Below are 22,559 nucleotides of genomic sequence, written 5' to 3' on the forward strand. Positions count from 1 at the left end.
AATACAGTGGTGCTTTTCTAATATGAAAAAAATATAACTACTGTGTTATTGAAACGACACATTCGCACTGAGCAACCAGCCTTAATGTCTCTTAAAGGATACCAGCGCAGTCGGTTACTGTGCGAGACAGGTGAATTAATTACAGAGTTTGGGGTTAGAAAAATCAGTGTTCTTGTTTACCACTTTCTCAGTCTTCAAAAGTGCTGCGTTTCTGAGTTCTCTGGGCAAAACAGACGTTTCTGACCCGCTTTTGGGGGCGAAAAGTGAACTTATTGTAAATCTTCTACCTCGTGGCAAGAAATTTCTCTCCACAAACCTATTAGGCAATACGGAATCCAATACAGAGCAGCCCACGATCCTGAAGCCATTTCGGACCCACTTTGTTCCCACAACTTGGAAAAAACTCTCCTGGAATGGTCACTGTCTTCGGAGAAATAAATACTTTCCACAAGGAGATCAAAACAGTCGGATGCCCAAAAAAATACGACTCTTGGCTTCCGTGCGAGTCTTTTTCTCAGCGTAATTCCTTACTAATCACGGAGCGGGGCTGGCTTGTCGCTCCGGTCTCCTCGCCCAGACGCGCGGAGACGCGTCCTAAATCCTCGAAGGGGAACTCTGAGCGCTCTGGCTCCTCGCTAAGTTGCCTGGAAGCTTTGGGGAGGGGTGGTGTGTGTGGGTGTAGGTGTGGGGGTGTGTGAGGGGGGCAGGGCGAGTTGGGGCGGACCAGAGAGGGCAAGGGCTGTGCGCTGGCCGGGCCGGGGCCGCAGAGCGCTGTCCGGCGCCCCCGGCCGCCCCTGCCCGTCCCCCCGCGGTCGCTTCCCTCTGCCCCCTCCTCCTCTCCCTCGCACGCTCCCCTCTCCCTCTCCGTCTCGCGCGCTCCGCGAGTCTCCGCTGCGAGTTCCTGGTTGGATAATTTGGGTTAATACTAGTGAGTGAGGTTTTTGCGGCTTCAAAGGGTATTTCAAGTTTCCGGAGCTCCTCCCCTCTGCACCGTGTGACAACAACAACTCGTCCAGCCGGCAGCCTGCACTTTTCAGCTCATTTTCTCTCTGTCATTCCGCTCTCAATCTTTGATCAATGTACTTGCCGGGGAGAACCCGAGTCCCTCAGTCCTCCTCCTCTTCACCTTCACCCTTCCCTCTGTGCTAGAGCGGGACCCACACCTCGGCGGCCGGCCCTCCCCGCCCCCGCCCGTCCCCCCGCGGCCGGCCTCGCTGCCGGCCCCCGGAGAGCGCTCGCCGTTCGACTCGCGGGACACTTTGGTGCGCCTCTCGGCGGAGCGCCGCTCGCGCTCGCTGCTTCCCGCGTCTCGCTCCCTCGCTCCCTCGCCTGCTCGCCCGGAGTTGCAAGGGTCGCCGCCCCCACCCCCGCTCCCGCTCCCGCTCGTCTCCCCGTCCCCTCCCGGGGCTGTGTGGCAACTTTTCCCCCCTCGCTTCTCCTCCTTCCCTTTTCCCCCGTATATGTGACCATGGCAGTGCCGGCGGCTTTGATCCCTCCGACCCAGCTGGTCCCCCCTCAGCCCCCGATCTCCACGTCTGCTTCCTCCTCTGGCACCACAACCTCCACCTCCTCGGCGACCTCGTCTCCGGCTCCGTCCATCGGACCCCCGGCGCCCTCTGGGCCAACTCTGTTCCGGCCGGAGCCCATCGCTTCGGCGGCGGCGGCGGCGGCGGCCACAGTCACCTCTACCGGCGGTGGCGGCGGCGGCGGCGGCGGCAGCGGAGGCGGCGGTGGCAGCGGCGGCGGCAACGGAGGCGGCGGCGGCGGCGGCAACTGCAACCCCAGCCTGGCAGCCGCGAGCGGCGGCGGCAGCGGCGGCGGCGGCATTGGCGCTGGCGGCGGCGGCGCCTCCAGCACCCCCATCAACGCGAGCACCGGCAGCGGCAGCAGCAGCAGTAGCAGCAGCAGCAGCAGCAGCAGCAGCAGTAGCAGCAGCAGCAGCAGCAGCGGCAGCAGCTGCGGCCCCCTCCCCGGGAAACCCGTGTACTCAACCCCGTCCCCAGTGGAAAACACCCCCCAGAATAATGAGTGCAAAATGGTGGATCTGAGGGGGGCCAAAGTGGCTTCCTTCACCGTGGAGGGCTGCGAGCTGATCTGCCTGCCCCAGGCTTTCGACCTGTTCCTGAAGCACTTGGTGGGGGGCTTGCACACGGTCTACACCAAGCTGAAGCGGTTGGAGATCACGCCGGTGGTGTGCAATGTGGAACAGGTTCGCATCCTGAGGGGACTGGGCGCCATCCAGCCCGGAGTGAACCGCTGCAAACTCATCTCCAGGAAGGACTTCGAGACCCTCTACAATGACTGCACCAATGCCAGGTAAGGAGCGGGGGTGGCCCCTGAGGCCCGCGGCCCCTTCCCACCGGCCTCCTCGCCCTTCCCTCGCTCCCTTCCGGGCGCTGGCCGCCCCGCGCGCCCGCGAGCCGCGCGCCTCAGCGAGCGCGGGCCTCTCCTCCCCTTCCTCAGGGCTCTCCGGCAGCGGCCGACCCCCGGAGAAGTTGCCTCGACCTCGCTCTTCCGGCCGATAGGTTCCTGGCTAGCCCGGGGACCGGAGCTTAGCTGCTGTGGGACCGCGGGGACCCCAACCCTGAGGGTGGAGGGGGCGGGAAGGAGCAGGACAGTGCCTTTCCAGGAGCCACAGCCCCTTTCTTGGGGCTCCGGCGTCGGGGGACCCCCTGGACGCTGCTGCCCGCGGGTGCGAGCCTAGGGACCGGTGTTGCACGGCCCTGCTCCCTGCACCCACGGGGCTGCTCCACCGCACCCAGGGGCGTCCCGGGAGCGGGAAGAGCTCGTGACCCTGACCCGCAGGGTTTGGAGAGCGGGGAGACGCGCTCCGGGTGAGGGGCCCGTTGGGAAGCCGAGGGAGTGGGCCAGCAGTGCAGCAGGGGCACTTGGAGGTCAGAAGGGGGGTCGACCTCGAGGGAGAGAGGCCCGGCGCAGTCCCGGGGGACCCGCAGGGAGTTGAGCCCCGAAGCCCAGAGGTGGAAGCCCGCCGAGGGGAGGGGTCTGTGTGTGTGTGTGTGTGCGCATGTGTGCGTGTGTCCGCGTGTGAGGGTGCGTGTGCAAAGGAAAGAAAGGAGTGCGTTTGCCCCGGGGCAGATGCGAGAGCACCCGCAGATTTCCGTCTGTAAGGAGAGGTAGCCGGGTGCTGGAGACCTGGAAGCTGACCTGGAGACCGGAGGAAGATCCCGGGGCTCGCGCACACTCTCCCTTTTCTCTCCTTCTCTAAAGTGTGTGTGCGCGCGCGCTTGTGTGTTTTCAATTCTTTGTTTTCTTTTTTTCTTAAGGTTAGTAGCTCACGCAACGAGCAGGTGCACGCTTTGCACTAGGATGCTCTGCGGGCCTGACTTGTCTGGGCTGTGGCTTCCTCAGCCCCGCGCGGAGCGCGCAGGGTGGAGGCCGCGCGGCCGGTCCCCGGCCGGGCCAGTTTTATGCAAATGAACGCGCGGTGGGGGAGGATCCACCGAGAGGGGGCGGGAGAGGGGCAGCTTGTCCGTTTCGGGGTAGAGGCGACCGTTTCACCCCCTCTCACAGTTGCGCTTCGTCCCTATCATTCGTCTCAGGGAAGAGCAGGGGGAAAAGTTCTGATTCCGAGAGCAAGCACCTAGGGAAAGTTGGGGATCTGAAACGGGCACGTGGGAGCTCGGCGCTACATTTGCGCAGAAAACTTCGGTACCCTCCCACTAAGTTTGCAGAGTGAATGAGGGAGCGGGGTGGTGTGTGCATTCCTGGCAGAGCTGGGGAACTCAGGTGGGGAGGAAGGAGGTGTAGGGCGAGACCGGGACGCCTCGTGGGTGGGAGAGCCGCTGGTTATCTCTGCCTTGGAGAGACTGCTGAACAGCGGAGAAGGGTGTAAACCGAAAAGGACTCGAGTTCTAACCCAGCAAATGTCCTCTCCTGTCCTATCCAGAAATTCTGTTCCTCGTTTATTTGCCATTCTCTCCATAGGACATCATTGTGTGCCTGTTTTTTTTTTTTGGACATTCTTTTATTTTGGGATAGATGCTGTGTGTGTGTGTGTGTGTGTGTGTGTGTGTGGTGTGCATGCGTGCGAGCGTGTCCAAGGGAATGGACAGGTGGCAGTAGAGATGGAGCGGCAGGATCAAGATCTCTCACCATCATTTACTGGATAATTGGTGTCCTTGCTCGTCCAGATGATACACCATTGGCCTCCAATCTACTGTTGAAACATTTGAATCAGGGAAGAAAAGTATCCTGGAGTTGTTAGGAAAAATGCTAGGTGAAATTTGAAGTCCGCTCAGATAACGATTGTTCGAAAACTGTCTGCCTGTTCCGCAGATTGGTGAAGTGCTATGCTACTGTCATTAAGTAGACAGCCACTCCATTCCGAATCCTCTTTGTGTGCTTCCTACAGCACACACTGCTGTAGGTAATCAATGGCCATTTTACACACACAGACACACACACACAATTGCTCAAGAAAACATTTTCCAGTAATTGTATTCTAACCTATCCATAACTTGATCCTCTTTATTTACTGAAATTTCGCCCAGATTTTGAAGTCCTTGTCATATGGCTGAAGAATATACTTTAAGAGTTAGTAACCAAAAATTTTTTAAAAGTTTCCTCCCACCTCACCAGTTTAACAATAGCACTGGCGTCTTGCAGGGCCAAGATAAGTTAAATCCAGTGGAACTCTTTATCCTTTCAAAACTATCTCCTCTCTACTATAATTGTGTTTCAACCACCTGGCCTTGATACTTTGCAATTAAATGTGTTGTTCTAAAATCCTATTTCAGGTTGTTTTTAAGCTAAATGTTGACAGTTTGTTGATATTCTAGTGAATTTTGATCGTTTATCAACTAAAAAGCTTGCTCAACCTGAAATACCCACCAGTGTTGTTGCCATTAACATGAGGAGATGTGCAGTTGCAGATGCATACCTAGGTTATCCTAACTCTGCCACGGACTAAGGAAATAGAGAATTTATAATTGAACTTTCACCAAATTATACTGTTTGTATTGTAATGCATTATTATTTTCATGCTAATTACGAGTGTTATTGTCTTACTTCTTTACTTTAAAAATGGTATTAATGTTTTCCTTCCTGACTTTACTAAAGCTAAAATTACCTTCTACATCCCAGACTTCGCTTTTAAAATCCTCTTTAACTCATCTAGATATATTGATTTCTTTCACTTTGGTGCCTTTCTTCTCTAGCTACTTAATACAATAGGGGGATAATTTGTGCATAATATAAGAGGAACTACACAAGAAGGCAAACTGTAAAATATATATATTTTATGTGTGGGGGAGAGCAAGTGTATTGGCGCGCGCGCGCACGCCGTGTGAGTGTGTGTGTGTGTGTGTGTGTGAGAGAGAGAGAGAGAGAGAAAGAGAGAGAGAGAGATTGAGAAATCAAATCTTAGCACTCTCAGCTTGTTATAGAACGTATATCATTATGTCTCTTAATAGAATTTAGATACCAGGAACTCTGAGGAACCAAAATGATGCATTCAAAAACTTGCTCAAAGTGGCTCAGTAAGTTAGTAGAAAGCTTAGAGTGAATTTAATTTGCTTGGGGCTATTGCATTAGTATGCTATCTATGAAAACTAGAATAAATGTTGACGCCATCTGTCATGACCACAAGGAGATGAAAATGAGATTATCTGCTAGATACGAAAGCTAAAAAATAAAGTTCTCAAAACATGAAAGAAAATGTAAAGAAATATATTTAAAAGTTGTCAAAGGGCAAAGTCTGACCTTGATCAGCTTCCTTCAAGTATTATTTTTAAAAAAACTAAACATTAGTTGCATCAACTTGGCTGTTGCAACAGAGGTCAGTTAATTAACTGCTAACCATTAAATAACAACGAAAACAAAGTAATTATGTACATGGTCAATTCTCAGTTTGTATGAGTCAGTTGATTGTTTGTGGATTTGGGTTAGGATTCAGTTTTCTGTGAATCCAGTTAATAAAAAGTGATCCTGTTCTGCTGTGTTATCTATAATATGTATTCTTTGTCAGAGGATGATTTTTGTCTCGGGATCTTTCAAACCAGATAGTCATTTAGGTCCAATATAGCCCTACATTTGTGGAGATTTAATTTGACCAGATCCCAGTTAGTTTTATCAGACATTTTATATGCCCCCACATTTATTCATAAACAGTAGGCTTTTGTCTTGAAAGTCAATATCATCATCCATAGACAGAAAACTGAAAGACTCTCCAAGGCTTGTATGTTTTAGTAGGAATATATAAATGGTGTTTTATATTTCAATAGGATGAGCAAAATATTATCCATTGACTTAATCTTTTTGCCAGGACTTTTAATAAAGATTGGAAGCTGAAACAGTCTATATTTATTTAACATTTCCCTTTTAGCTCGCTTTTCAAAGGCATGGTCTTAGGCGCTGATATAGAAAGTTTCAACACAAATACAGATTCACTTACTTCTAACAGATAATTACGTACTTGGCACAGAGAAATTGAAGAATTACTTCAAATGAAGAGAGACTATGCTTTTGAAGTTTTTGTATTACAGTAGATTAATGGTTCCTATAAAGCCTAATGTCTCATTTTATAACATTTCAAAAAGAATGTGGCATAATTAGAAGACTAAGACATAAAATACGAAAGTTCGTTTGATTCCACAGCATATTCTGTGTGCTTTAAAATGTTAGCAAATTACAGTTTAACAACTAAAACATAAATAAAATATAGGAACATTCTAACCTAGGGTTTACTTTATCCAGTTTAATTACATTACAGAACACAAATTCTTTAGTTTCAAAACTGTTGTTTTCACTGGAGTTAGTCTTCAATAATATCACAGTTTTTGTTGTCAAAAGTGCACATTGTTATGTACTTGCTGAACTCTACAGTTTATTAGTTAATGCTCTGAGGCAAGGAATTTGATTTTTGTGAATGGCATTTTATTCTGGGAAGCTTCAAATATTACATGAAACAAGCTCCAAGACAGGTTTTCATCCCTCAGAGTTTGTTGTACACTAGTTTTGGTATTTTCAACAGAATTTTAAGCTCTTCATTTTAGTAGACCAAACTTGCTGTTATTCTTGTTTACTCTATTACATTTTTCCAAAGTTATGTATACATTACTGAGACTAATATTAGCCACCTTCTTTCCCCCTCACTGTTTCTCTAGCCCCTGAGATGTGACATCCAATATTGATTAAAGTCTTGGCAGGATTTGAGCATAAATCAATCTTCTCTTTGACTATTTACTACCTGTGATTCACCAGCATACGAAAGCATAATACACTTTATTGTTTCTCATTTGATGTTTTCTTTTGGAATGTAAGCAGCATTTGCAAATTAGCTCAATGTGCAACCAAGTTGTTATTTTAAGAATAATTTGTGCTATGACTGTCAATTAGCGTTATTTCGTTTTTCCAAGTTATTTTACTAACCTATACATGCAATGCCTTTGTCAATCAGGTAAAATAGTCATTTAAATTTCATTGTATTAGCAACATAGAGCACAACCATTGCAGAATGTGATGGGAAATGAAACTCTCACAGGTTATAAACGGTCTCCCTTAGAATCCTTGTCTGAACAAATTAGTTTGAAGTATCCTTTCTAAATAGGTACAGGTGAGTGTCAGATTTCTTTGAACATTTTGATATTAAGGTTTTTGTTAATTACTTAGTTCTTTTAAAACGTTAAACTTTGCATTTCTTCTTTCAAAGATTTCATTTTCAGATTGCTCACCAAAAAGTCACATCAAGTTATAAAATGCCTTTAAAATGACAGGAAATATAAAAATTAATATGACTATTAGGATATTTTTAATGTAGCTAAGATAAATTTTTATAATTTTACATTTGAATTGTTATTAAAAATAGAGTGATGTTAGCAGTTGTCAGTGTGTGCCAACATGTGCCACTTTCTTGACTGAGGTAATGATTGTGATTGGTCAATATGAGATGTATAGGAGGGGGTCTTCAAAAACTTCATGGAAAATGCATTTCATGAAAAATCTATTCAGGTACTCAAAATATTTTTTGCACCAAATAAACTTTCTTAAAAAAGCATTTTCCATAAATCATTTGAAGTCCCCTTATGTGTGTATGTGTGTGTATACAAGTATATATGTTAAAAGTCTAAATGCTGCAGCTTGAATAGTCTAGCTAAGACTACATTTATATTTTTAGGCCTTGGAACTGCATTAAGAAGCCCTTTCTTCATTACACTAGTTATGTCCAGTAATTAATTTTTTAATGAAGAAAACCTTGAGTTAAAAGCACACCTAAAGGAGCTCAGATAAGTATAATATGAAAGACTCTGGACTGCACAGATACATGTATTTTAGGCATACCAAAGGCTCCGTACAAACCTGCTTTGCGCTTGAATTCTTCTACTTTTTCCAGTTGTGAAAGTATTTCTAGTACAAAGTAATTTTATGCTATCGTAGCTGTTTTTCAAAATACTTTCTATTTGCTGATTTTTTTGGCATTTGATAAATATGGAAATGACTTCATTAGAATGGTGTACCTAGTTTACCAAATTATTGCTTTGGAAAGTAAACCATCAAGCATAAGGTGCTTATATTTGGTCTTGTAATGAGCTGTTATTTGAGTAACTGCGGATCAGTCTATTTTGATGCACCTAGTTGTCTCAAGGTTCCTGAGGATCTGTTAAGTGTGACCATTGCTGCTAGTTGCAGGCAGTTAATGATTAACTTTATGTATAAATGTGCAAATGATAACGAACAAAATTTTCAACCCAGAATAAATTAATCAGTCAGATACTTAGTCAATGAAAGTGTATTGTTATTCAAATTAATAATGGAATTAAAATTAGTTCAATAACATAGCAGATAAATGTCCAATTTTTTAAAATGTATGTCAGATCACATAGAAAAAGTGACCCAAATCACTACTTGATCCAAAGTTAAGCATCTTGAACTGGAAGCATTTAAAATTTCTTGCTGTATTCTGTCATGGATTTTCTTTGTAAGATAAGAATATATGAATTCCCCCATTAGAAAAAACTCATCCTTTGAGTTTTCTAAATTAAATACTGGATTTACCAGTGGCCAAAGTTTGTACAGATGTGATGCCCTGTTGCTTTCTCATCCAAATTGTTTTGGAGTTGATTCAGGATTTCCAACTGAGATTCTTATATACATTTAAATGTATGTAACTTGATTGGAAGTTGCCAAAGATGACATTAAATGGAAGCACTCATTCTATCATTGTTCATTTATTTTTGTTAGAAGTATATTGAAGTGTTGTAGCTACACAGCACAGCGACACATTAATAGTTACTTAAAAAAGTTTTGGAAGGGAGAGAGAGGGAAAGAGAGACAGAGACAGACAAAGAGGGAGAGGGAGAGAGAATGCTTACCTTAAGCAGCTACAATACTATGAATATAATATAATACTTAAAGTATATTACACATTTTGAGCAGGAAGTCAGAATGAACTAAGACCGGTATAGTAAGACACATATTGCATCTTTTTAATTATGTGTGGAATCTAAAATAGTTGAACTCATAAAAGCAAAGAATGGAATGGTGGTTATCGGAGGCTCAGGAGATATTGGTCAAAGAATATAAAAATTCAGTTAGATGAAAGGAATAAGTTCAAGAGCTCTGTTGTACAGCAGGATTACTACACTTTCTATGATTTGGAAGATATAAATGTAACTTAATTTGACTCTGTGTAGACCTTTAAGAATCATGCATATTCTGAAGATAGTGAATACATTTGACAATGATTAAATACACTTTTAAAGCATGATTTTTGCAAAGCAAATGTTGAAATAGACAACATAATCGTTTTGATTTGCCACATTGCATATTTGAACAATATTTTTCTTTCCTTAGTATAAATAAATGAATAGGTAAAGAAAGTATCACAAAGTCACAATGTTAAATTATGTTTGGATTTATATGGTTTCAGATATTTTAAAATAATTACATTAACTTTGCAGTCATCACAGGGAAAAATCCCTTATTTTTCAAGGGCAAAGGAAAGTTTATCATAAAAAGGAAAGTGTGCTCATTGAAAGGAAATTATTTTATGGAAGCATACAGGAGCATTTGCAGCAAACAATTGTTAATTCAATTTAAGGCATGATGGTCACATCTTAAGTAAAGGCAATGGACATAAATCTCTATGTTAGTCAAGAAATGTATAATTATGTTAGCTTATTAGATTACTTATTTATTAATAGCAACTGTAAATGGCTGTATTAACTAAGTATTAAAACATTTTGTTTACATGTGAACACATGAAACCACTGAAGATATAGTAAGTCTGAACTCATCACAGTTTTGCTAACATATAGTGATTCGCCTCATAGTATTAATTCCTATTGTATATTTCAAGGTCTCTGAATTTTCTTTAACATAAGTGTTGGAAGTGATACTTGTTTCTTGAACTAGGTACTGTCTAGTTTAATAGTGTCTTTGGATTTTATAGGAATATCTTGAGGCACTTTTCCAAATCAGCAGTCATACATTTCATAATAGGGTGGGTATTATGTGTGCAACAAGTGTAAAAGTTATATCAGTATTTTAGAGTTCTCTGTGTTTGAAATTCTTATTTATATTAATCTTAACCCATTTATAGTCCATGTGCTCTACAAATTATAATACATTTGATAGAAAGTCATGTGTGTGTGTGTGTGTATGTGTGTGTATACACAGATACGTATTTGCAACCCTGTAGGACATAGGATTTTGGAGGTTTGCTTTTTTGAATCATAGAAAAATAGCACATTAAGAAACGCATGCCACATTACTGAATGACAATAGGAAAGAAAACCAAAATTAACTTTAGAGTAGAAGTAATTTATACTTAAAGGTTTGAAAGTATAATATAATGTATGCGGTTAAATAGCAAATAAAAACTTAGATTAATTTTCCTAGCTGTTTTAATAACTAAGTCTACTTTTTATTCCCTGTTTAAAAACCTTTATCTGGAAATATTTTATTTGTATGAAATAGATAATAAACAACTAGGTAGTAGAATCTGAACATTATTGAATAACACTAATGTGCTTAATTACCCTTGCTTCATTTTTTCATGGTTTTATTTTGTTGCTTCTTGAACTTTAGAGCAAGAATACCCATTTTAGAATCAGTGAATGAATGAAGAGAAAACAATTTCATAACCTTAAAATATAAAATGACTACTCATCTAAAAGCTTTGCCATCAAGGAGATGAGCTAGGAATGAGGTCAATGGGTTAATCTTCAGGTCTACATAAGGAGATGTGTATTACTGCTTCTTGCAGTGGACTGTAATTGTCTTTGAAAACACCTGGTAAAGGTCCAGTTAAATTGAAATCAATTACTTTCTCAATCATTCCATGGCATTTGTCAAGTCCTTACATCATCTGTAAAAGTGCATGCATACATACATTCTTTTGTAGAGTAGAAATAAGCTCATAAAATAGTGACTCAAAGTTTCTGGCACATGTAAAGCTGTGGAATTAAAAAAAAACACCAAAACTCTGCACATAAAAAATACGTCTTGTACAAAGTGTTTGGTAAGAAGTTCATCCTTGCATTTAATAAATAAAAACAAACCTATTTAACATTACTTTTTGAATGATCTTGTATGCACGTATTTTAAGAGGAAAAATTAGTAGTAGAAATGATTTCGTGATATTTTATGACTTATGAGCTCTGACACCTTCATTCTTACCCTCTAAGAATGCTCTGACAAGTGTGTATTATAATCAAAGATGAATATATGTCTGCTGTTCACTGATTTTTTTTCTTCACACCATTGACAGTACATGCAGATTTGAACTTGTAGCCAGGAAGAGTGCTTCCATGCTTCAAATTGCCAAAAGACCCCCAGGGATAGAAACTTGACCTGCTTTTATGAAACCATAGAATTACATTTATACAAGTTATCCCACGGGAAAAGAATGAACTGATCGCAATTCAAAGCTTAATATTGCAGCCTTCTGGGTCAAATTTGATTTTTCTTTCTGTTAACACCTGTTTGGCTACCATATTTAGTAATCTGATATTCTTAAGTAATTTTAAAATATTGTTCATCAATGATATTTCAGAGTTAAGCCAAAGTGCCATCAAAATTTTGCAGCTATTTAAGCTCTGTTGTGTTAACATGTTAATTTTTAAAATCAAATATCTACTTCCTTACATATATATACTGATGTAAGGAGTATAAGGAAAAATTTACTTAGCTGGATCTGAAAACATTTGTTTTGTGCGTTTTTTTAAAAAAAATTTATTTATTTATTTGAAAGGCAGAGTTACAGAGAGAGAGCAGGAGAGACAGATCTTCCATCTGCTGGTTCACTCCCAAACAGCCAGGACTAAGCCACGCCGAAGTCAGGAGCCAGGAGCTTCTTTCAGGTCTCCCACGTTGGTAAAGGGGCCTAATCACTTGGACCATCCTCTGCTGCCTTTCCAGGCATCTTAATAGGGAGCTGGATCAGAACTGGAACTGGAACAGCCAGGACTTGAACTGGCTTCCATATGGGATGCTGGTGCTGCATGCCAGGGCTTTAGGCTGCTGAGCCACAGTGCTGATCCCTATTTTGTGCTTTTTAAAATCAATTTCTCTCCGCTAATCAGTTAGCCCAAGTAGAAGAAACTTTTGTAAGGAGTTTTTCCTTGTGGTAACATTTCAGAATAAATAGTTTTGTATTTAATTTTTCTTATAGTCACATTTTACATGGTTATATTTCTTATTTTTACTTGGACCATTAGAAGTATGAAATGAAGATGGTCATTGATAAATTGGATGCATAAACATTGAGTCATTTTAGTTCCTTAAGCTAAAAAACAAGTTAATCATTTGTTCAAAATAAAGAGGAATTTAAATGTATAAAATGTTGCTTATTTTCTAGAATATCAATATATGAGGGTACTTCAGAAAGTTTATAGCAAGTGGAATTAAAGAATTAAAGCCATCCACAGTTTTCTCTTTAAAAACATTTCCATGAACTTTTGAAGACCCTTCATATATACATATACACACAAATAATAACTGGTATAATGGATTGAGCCATAATATCTGTTTGCTTATAATTAATAATAAGTGACTGCCATTAGATTAAATGAAGACCTACTTCTCTATATAGTATGACAAATGCTCAATCTTTTATACACAAAAGCACTTTATACACGGTAAAGCAACACATACACATGGCACTGCAATTAGTTAAATAATTCAAACATTGGATTTTAGAACTGAGGTGAGGGAATTATTTTCTTAATTTAGAATTTAAAAAGAATTTTAAAGACCTCTCACTTGTTTTCACTTAACATACATAAAACCTTTAGGATAGATCATTAAGGGTTATTTTCTTATAAGAACCAATCAAACATAAAAATTCCCAGTAAGAGTAATTAAAATAAGTCTACACTTTGAGTAGAAAAAAATGACATTTCCAGTGGAGGTTATAGTGTCCTAAGTTATGATCATCAAAGAAAAAAATGTTTGGAGTTTTAAGAAAGTTTTGTATAATTTTTTTTCATTGGCTGTTGGGTGGCAAAGTACTTGCAGTATAAGCTGTTTTTCTACCTTGCCTTGACACTTAACATCTGAGTGAAACTGAGAAATTAAATCAGCTATTTGGATATTTTCTAACATCATTTTGATGCTATATTTAAAAACACAAACACCTGGTCATATTTTTATTTAAGTTTTGCAGTTTGCCCCAATTTGTTTTATGATGATACAGCCTGGGGGTGATTGCTCCCTGCTTTGTCTCACTGTGATGGAAGGAGGGAATGTAGGTAGATTATGAGGTCATTATGCTGATCTTGGAAAGAATCTATTTCAGGAAAGGCAACCCATTCTGACTTTTGTAGTGGTGATGATATGAAGTTTCTATGACCTCTTTTGTCTTTCTGTGACACTGTGTAGCTGTATTTCCAATAATGATTGATAACACATACCATATGAACTGGGAAAAAATCATACTAAAAAATCTTGCTATAAAATGCACGAATGAAGAGATAAAACTTTTATTTTTTAGGTAATCCTCTAAAAGTAGAATAATCTTTAACAATGCACAAAATTCTACATAATCAATATAGGAAGCCTTTGGATACCAAACTAAATTTTATCTTCCTAAACATCCTTATCATCTAAAGTAACCTCATAGTAGTCCTATTTTTTTTTTTTTTGTGGAAACTTCAGTGAAATTGCATATGAAGTAGAAACACTTGCTTATGAAATTTATCTATAAGCATCTAACCACTAAACAGAACACAGTCAGGGTTCTGGAGCAGTTAATGCTTAGATTGGATTCTCCCAATTCAACATTGTGAAATACAATGAATTTTTAAGATATATTATTCCAGGTTTAGGAAATAGAATTAAAACTGTATATTTGATCTGGAGTAAACTTTTTTTTTTGCTCTTTCTTTTGGGAAGTGGATTAAATAAGGGGCCATGACAGGAATGCTGTTTGTTTTTCACAAAAGTTGTTTGTGATTTTAGGTACCCTTGGGAAATCTCTTGATCAGATTCACATCTGTTCCTGTCAAAGTGGGTGCTAAGATACCGGTCACCCAGCAACCATGTCCAAGAGGGAATTGGACCGATAATAACTTCAAAAAGGAATGACAGATGCTAGATTAGGATGAAAGACAAAACGCATGAAAAATGAGCTTGTTAGAATCAAAAATTTGTTCAAGCACCTTTATGCAAATTAAATGAATATTGAATATTTGCATGCAGTAATTTCTACTTTTCATTTGATTGAAAAGAAAAGAATAGTGCATTTAAACCCACAAATGTGACTTCTTTCCTTTGTACTAATTAACATACAAAGCAGAATCACTTTTTAAAAAATCAGATTAGCCACCTGGGTTCTTGTATCGTTGCTGAGTATGTCCCAGTGTTTTTCTTATGACAATGGCAATCTTTAAGGTGACTTGGCTTATCTCTTCCATAATAAATAGTCTCGCATGAATTAAGATTATTTTAGATGAATATAAATCCATTTCTTGGGAAAGCATTTCAAAAGTAACCTTATCCTGTTGTCCTTGAAATTGGTTAATGTACATTAATAAAAGATCACTCAAAATGAATCACACCAAAAGTACAGGTCTTACATTGACTGGTGAAATAACAATGCATTGAAGTAAAGCAGAGTGGTATACCTATGAAAGGGAAGTAGGCAGAAAGATTTCTTCAAAATTTAAGATGCTCTTTGATACATTACCAGTTTTCCTATTGAACTGTTCACATACTAATCAGAATTTAGAAGGGCCTGATAAAATGTAGTGATTGAGAGAGGTTTCTGAGTCTTGGTTTAGCAATGTCTAATGTGGTCACGTAGAGAAATTGATTTTCTTCAGAAATTAATTAATTTTTCATATCGCCCTAAGCTGCAGTTAAAAAGAGTGCATACTTGTCTGTTTTTTCCAGAAATATTGCCTAATCATATTAATACCATTGCCCCAAGGATGAAAAGATAATTGTACAAATGCATTTGGAAATATGTATCACTGAGTATTTATGATTAAATTATGCAAATGACCCAGCTCTCATCCTTTCCAGACCCAGATTGTCTAATTAGGATTGATATGCTGAATAGATGTTCCAGAATTTGAATACAAGCATGTCCAAGGAGCAGAAAATTGGAAATGACAAGGCTGAAATCCAAAGAAAAGTGTCTTTCCTTTCTATACTTTGTTAATGTGCTGTTAGCAGTTGAGGACTTTTTCCCTCCCTTTGGCTATTCTGTGGCTCATATGTCCTTATTAGAAATAAGTATCTAAAATGAATTGAACCTTAGCAAATGGCATTTCATTTCTATTTGGTGCTTATTTAAAAATAATAATCTTTTTTATCATTAGAAAAGAACATCACTAAATAACTTCCTTCAGATGATGTAAACTTACCCTTAACTGGGTGATTTTTTTTTTAACTTCCGTTGAATTGATAGCATGGCCTTATTCCTCCAAACTTTATGGTATACTAGTACAGTATTTTCTAAGTTAAATATCTATCACTTCTTATTTGAAGAAAACTGTTAAAGCAACAGTTCAGATGGGGGGGGTAGCGGCACTTTAAGTGTAACAATGTTTGAATTTGAGGTCCTCAGCAGGCTTTCTCCCTCATTGATTACACTCATTCATCTTAGATGGAGGGGTGGTAGTGTGGAGCTCGGAAGGGACTGAACTGTCAGGACTCCAGCCTTTGTTAAGCAGCGGGTAGTCACTGCCTCTGAACTCGGCTGGCTCCTGCTTCCCATCTGCAGGATGATGGATTGCTATGTTTAATACATTTCAGCTTTTGTCTGTCATAGTGTGGACAGACAGTACTATCAGTGATTTCACCAGTGATTAGGGAACCGTTTCAAACCACTCCTATTGGCCAGACAGCTTCCAGGAATGTCTGATGAAACCTGCTCATTGGCACTCTTGCCATGTAAATGTGTAGTTTAACTCTGCAGATTGTACACTCACTGCTTAAGCCAATGGGCAGACACCAACTGAGAATCAGCAGACTGCAGCTCCACTTTAGAACTAAATTGCACAAGGCAACATGAAGAACGAACAATTTGGACCTCCAAACTAAAATATTCATCCCAAAAGTAGTCCCAAAGTAAAGATGAATTTGTATTCTTTATACAGCATCAACACGTGCTTGATGATGGCAGGAATCTATTTCAGAGGCTATGATATCAGCTGTTGATTTGCTCATCAATATTGAGCTATTTAGCTGTGGGAGGGTAGAATGTGAGGCTATGGTGAAGGACCAAGACATGACATAGCATGTACCGTACTGGGATTTACTGAGTTGTGGGTGCTTTGTGGTTCACAAGTCCAAAGGGTGAATGATTTCAACAACCAAAAAGCCACTATGTATTAGCGCAGTATTCTCCCTGGAGTGTTTTATTCCATTTATAAAACTGGTGATAAGAAAACACTGTTAACTAAAGGGAAAGAAACTATTCCTGTAAGTCATTAATTATGTAGGCAAAGTTTCATTTAAAGTGTGGACTAAATAGGGGTGCATGTTTGATGCGGTGGTTAGGCTGCCACTTGGGGTGCTCACATCCTGTGTATGTCATAGTGCCTGGGTTCAAGTCCCAACTTCACTTCTGATTCCAGCTTTCTACTAATGTGCACCTTGGGAAGCAGCAGGTTGAAGGCTCAAGTACTTTCATCACTGCAACCCACCTTGGAGACCCAGACTGAGTTCTAGGCCACTGTTGTTAGCCTAGTCTAACACCAGCTTGTTGTGGGCATTTGGAGAGTGAGTCAGTGGATGGGAGATCTCTATCTGTCTTTGTCTGTTTCCTTTTTTTTTTTTTTTTTTGACAGGCAGAGTGGATAGTGAGAGAGAGAGAGACAGAGAGAAAGGTCTTCCTTTTGCCGTTGGTTCACCCTCTAATGGCCGCCATGGCTGGCGCGCTGCAGCCGATGCACCGCACTGATCCGAAGGCAGGAGCCAGGTGCTTCTCCTGGTCTCCCATGGGGTGCAGGGCCCAAGCACTTGGGCCATCCTCCACTGTACTCCCTGGCCACAGCAGAGAGCTGGCCTGGAAGAGGGGCAACCGGGACAGAATCCGGCGCCCCGACTGGGACTAGAACCCGGTGTGCCGGCGCCGCTAAGTGGAGGATTAGCCTATTGAGCCGCGGCGCCAGCCTGTCTGTTTCTTTTTCACATAATTTTTTTTTTTAATTTAAAGAATGGAACTAAACAAATGATACCAAATAATACATCATTCTTTAGCCAATTATCATCTAATGGACCAAATACAGAGTAAGTTATAATTTAAATTTACTGATTGAGGTTTCCTTTTCTGAAATTCTTGGAATCAGAAGTGTCTTAGATTTTGAGTTTTTCAGATTATGGAATATTTGCATAGATTTTACCAAGTATTCCTAATCAAATAATCCAAAATTGAAAATGCTCTGAAACCTGAAACTTTGAGCATCTAGCATCTTAGCAAATAGGTAATTGTCAAAGTGTCAATCCAGCCAAAGTTTTGAAACAAAAATCTAAATCAGGTGAGGCTACTTTTGATTAATCTCTAGGAAGAGGGAAATTAAAGAAAAAGTTTCAGTAGTCAACAGCAAAGGTCTGATCTGAGTAAGATCTCTAGATCCTAGAATGTGTTTCCCCTTACTGATGTGGTTCTGATGCAAATTTCTCACTTTAGATCCTTTCAGTAAGGTTTTCAGTTTTTGATATGCAATTGTAAACATACTGCCACACACATTCCAGTGGAAATGCACACACACACATTTACAACACATTTCTTTTGAACCCAGTCAACAGCTAAACTTATTGTCATTTTGATATTGCTGATTTTGTAATAAGGACAAGTATTACCGTACTTCCTGCTAGATTTAAAACAGTATTCATATATTTTGCAAATTATCTATTTGTTTTAAAGTTATTGAAAGAAGATTCAGCTTACACATTGTGCATTCATTCAATATTCTAAAGGAGTAAATTTTCAGAAAAAATCAAATGTAACATTCATATGTAGTTTTATAAAGAAATTATTTAACAGCAAGTAAATTTGGATTTTTCATTCAAAGTTGTTCACAATTTATATAGCACATATGGTGAAATAATATATTATCTCCAAACTTTTTTTTTAAGATTTATTTATTTATTTGAAAGTCAGAGTTACACACAGAGAGAAGGAGAGGCAGAGAGAGAGAGGTCTTCCATCATTGGTTCACTCCCCAATTGACTGCAATGGCTGGAGCTGCACGGATCTGAATCCAGGATCCAGGAGCTTCCTCCAGTCTCCCACATGGGTGCAGGGGCCCAGGTTTTGAGCCGCCTTCTACTGCTTTCTCAGGCCATGCAGAGAGCTGGATTGGAGGTGGAGCATCCGGGACTCAAACCAGCACCCATGTGGGATGCCTGCACAGCAGGCAGGGGCTTTACCCACTACACCACAGCACTGGCCCCCTCCCAACATTTTTGTTCTGAATAATCATTCTGAAGTGTGGTTGTCAACCCTTTAGTAGTAGGTTCTGTGTAGACACTTATTGCCTTCCCGGTGAGGGGTGGGAGTAGAGAAGTCGCAGAGTATTCTTATAGAGAAAGATAAGCTATATAGAGAAGAACTGTAGCAGTTCTTTTCTCCTGCAATCACTGGGATGTGAGGAATTTCTATCAAGTTAAAGGAAATGCATAATTCAGTCTACTAGACTTAAGGTTCCTCCCTTTGAGCTCTTAGCCACAGATTGAGTGGAGGAGCATAGGATATTGAGTAATACTCTAAAGTAGAAGTTTCTCGTGAAACGGTCTTAACTTACTACACTACCTTCGTTACTTAACTGCTTATTAATAAAATTTAAGGAGGCATCTGCAAGTCCGTAGATAGTTTATAGGAATTGGCTGGAGGCTAGTCCATACCAAAAGAAAAGGAGTATTTATACCATAAAGGGTTATAGACTTTCTTCAGTCCCACAACAGGTTATGGAAAATAGGTGTGCCTGACCAATTCAAATGTGTATTTTACCCATAGATGAACCTGTTTGAGCTATTTAAAATTGGATCCTGTGCAACACTGGTACTGTGTGTGAGTGTATGTGTGTGTACACACAAGTCTGCATGTACATTGTAGGTTACTAACCTTTGTTACACCTGTTGTTATTCTTATGTTTAGTTAACCCCTTATATTTAGTTAAACTCTGTAATTACAAAGTAATACAGTCATTTGCCTTGCTGTAGTTAAACAAAGAAAAAAAATGTTCTGGAAACTAAACAGATTTCTCATGAAGCTAAATGAACAAGTTTGCTACCTGAAAATGTCTGAGAGTGGAGGGGTATTAGAATCTCCTTTAATCTACCTCTAACCACAGTGTGGACACTGAAGCTTCTGCATACGTGCATAGGAACTCTCCCGTTACTATCTAGCTATTGCTGTTTGATAGATCCATAGATTGGGGGAAATAGGGAGTTAGGCCAGCAGGTTCAACTTTTTATTTCTCAGTAGCTTCCTATAATGATTCCACCTCTAATGAGGTGAATTACTACTGCATGAAAAAGGAGAAAAAAGGGTTTTGGCCATCTTAGCTAATAAATCACATTGACTGCCTGGCTGATCAGATCAATTGTGCATAAATCAGTTCCTCAAAGAGTCTTAAAATAGGATTCTACCAAGACCAATCGATCCAGTGGCTTCTGTAAAGGCATGATCTCTTACCCATAGCACACTGAGTGGGAGTCCACAATATTAAGACTGCTAGATGCTGTCAAATGTTGAAATGAATGTTTTCAGGTTGCAGAGGCAGAGTTCTAACATCTCAAGCAGTTGTGGCTGTCAACTGAAATATTTTTGTCTACTCTAGTTCACTTTTGTTGTGTTAGCAAGAAAATTTAAATCTCACTACATATGAGTTTTTAAAGCATTAGCAACAAGTGTAACCTTTAGCAGTTGTTCAGCACAAAAATATCATTATGTGATTTCAAAGGGAAAATTGTCATTAATATCAAAGGGAAGCATTTCATTGTTACAATAGTTGTAGATCTGAGATTTGCTAATATGTTGGAGTCATGGGAAGAATTAGAAAACTTGACTTTGGGTTCCAGGTGCATCAATTACCAGCTGAGAGATATTGGAATGGTAAACCCAAAGCTCCAAATTCTCAAATATAAAGTGGGGACAATGCAGATAATTTTTATATTTATTTCAAAAGATGGTTATGAGGATAGGAAAGTGCTAATAATTATTTCAAAGTGCTCTGCAAATTGTGAGTTGTTTTTCAAGAGTTGTTAACCCGTTTAAGAATTCCCAGTTGAATTTTTAAAACCTTTTACCAGAACAGTTTACAAGGCATAGAGACAAATCCGTTTGGATTCTTAGAATCACACTTTGCTCTTTTTTCTAAGGAAATCCCAATTAAACCTTAACAATTAAAGATGAGTTGTGAATTCTGAAAAATCACAGTCTTTAAAGATTATTTAGTTTCATTTTTATCTGAAGGGCAGAGAGGCAGACAGATGGAGATATAGCTTCCATCTGCTCATTCACTACTTAAATGCCCACAACAGCAGAGTTTGGGCCAATCTAGAGCCAGGAGCTAGAACCTTCATTTAGGTCTCTCATTTGGGTGGCAGGGACTTAAGTACTTAACCATTCAACTGTTGCCTCTCAGGGTGTACATTAGCAGGAAGCTCAATCAGAAACAGAGTAGCCAGGACTAGAACCACACACTCTGATATGGAATGCCAGTATCCCAAGTGGTGACTTAAGCCTTGTGGGAAATGCTTGTCCCATAAAGTCCTTTATACATATAATATTTACTAAAATTTTATTAACATTGACTTTCAAAGATATTTTGAATAACTGATTAACATAGTTAAACCTTTAAGCAACAAGATCAGATAAAATACAGTCACAGTATATGTAAAGAAAGTGGTATCTTATTTTGGGGGAGAAGAAGGCTTCAATATCCGTAAAATTGTCATGCAATTTTATATGAAAGCAGGAGATTGTATAAAATTGAAATTAGGCATTATTGAATCTTTGATTTCCTCTTAAGTTGGCTAAAGCAATACATGATAACTAAGTCTTCAAAATTTTCTTAAGTGAAGTGCATAATTTGCAATTATTCTCTACCAAGCATCTCAAAATCCCCCAAGGTGATTATTTTCTATAGTAGACTCTTGTTTTGAAAATAAATTTGGACTAGTCATCCAAACCTCTTGAGATAAGATTTGGTGTCTGCCAAACACTTTGTGAACTTATCAATATAATATAATGTTCCCTATATCAGACTACTATTGTTCTGCTTTTATCAGTAGATTTATGACAATGTCTTGACGTTTTTTGTAAATTATGTAATGCACATTGTTTCTCCCTTGTTATATTGTGAAATTTAGTAGGTTGTTGAAATTGGATCTGATTGATTTTCTCCTTGGCATTTGTCTACAAAAGCATCTTATGTCTAAAATTCACCAGAGGAGAAATCCAGGTGGATTTCTTTTGTTTTATTTTCTGTTATGTATTGAAAACTTTGAAATACTTGTAATCAGCTATTAACAGTTTTGAATGTAGCTATGTGGGTGCTTGCTAACAGCAAATGGCCTGGTTATATTTTGATCTCACCAATATATCTTATTACTTGAATGAATTTAATTTCTAATGACTAATAATTACTTCCCTTGGATTATTATACAGTATTATCTTTCATCTGTTTTTTGTTACATCATATACTTTATTTTACTTTTTAAAAATATTTACTTATCCATTTGAAAGTCAGAGTTACGAGTTGGGGGGGAAAGAAAGAGATAGAGATATTGTCCATCCACTTGGTTTGCTCTCCAGGTGGCTACAACTGCCGGGAGTGGGCCGGGCCAGAGCCAGGGTCTGGGAGCCAGGAGCTTTAACCAGGTTGCCCATGTGGGTGGCAGGGGCCCAAGCACTTGGGCCATCTTCCAGCGTTTTCCCAGGTGCCCATATGGGATTCTGACCTTGTAGGCAGCTGTTTCACCCATTATGCCACAACGCAGGCCCAACATCATGTACTTTCCTCCACATGGTAGGCACTCATTTCAAGGATATTTGACTTCCTTATGGAGATTTTGTCTGTATGTTATTGAATTATATTAAAATGTTCTTCTGAGATATTATGAAGCATTTTTTATGACCAAGA

The 22,559-nt window shown here is 39.9% G+C and overlaps 1 protein-coding gene across 1 annotated transcript in view; it reads left to right on the plus strand.

Moving 5' to 3' along the window:
• The first annotated feature begins 1,328 nt into the window (after positions 1-1,328).
• DACH1 (dachshund family transcription factor 1) overlaps positions 1,329-22,559 on the plus strand; it is a 438,545-nt gene continuing 417,314 nt past the window's right edge. The window contains exon 1 of the mRNA XM_008260046.4: positions 1,329-2,316. Coding sequence (XP_008258268.2) covers positions 1,469-2,316 — 848 coding nt within the window. The 5' untranslated portion in view covers positions 1,329-1,468. The remainder of the gene's footprint in view (positions 2,317-22,559) is intronic.

Source organism: Oryctolagus cuniculus, chromosome 9 (genome assembly GCF_964237555.1).
Source record: "Oryctolagus cuniculus chromosome 9, mOryCun1.1, whole genome shotgun sequence".
Lineage (NCBI taxonomy): Eukaryota > Metazoa > Chordata > Mammalia > Lagomorpha > Leporidae > Oryctolagus > Oryctolagus cuniculus.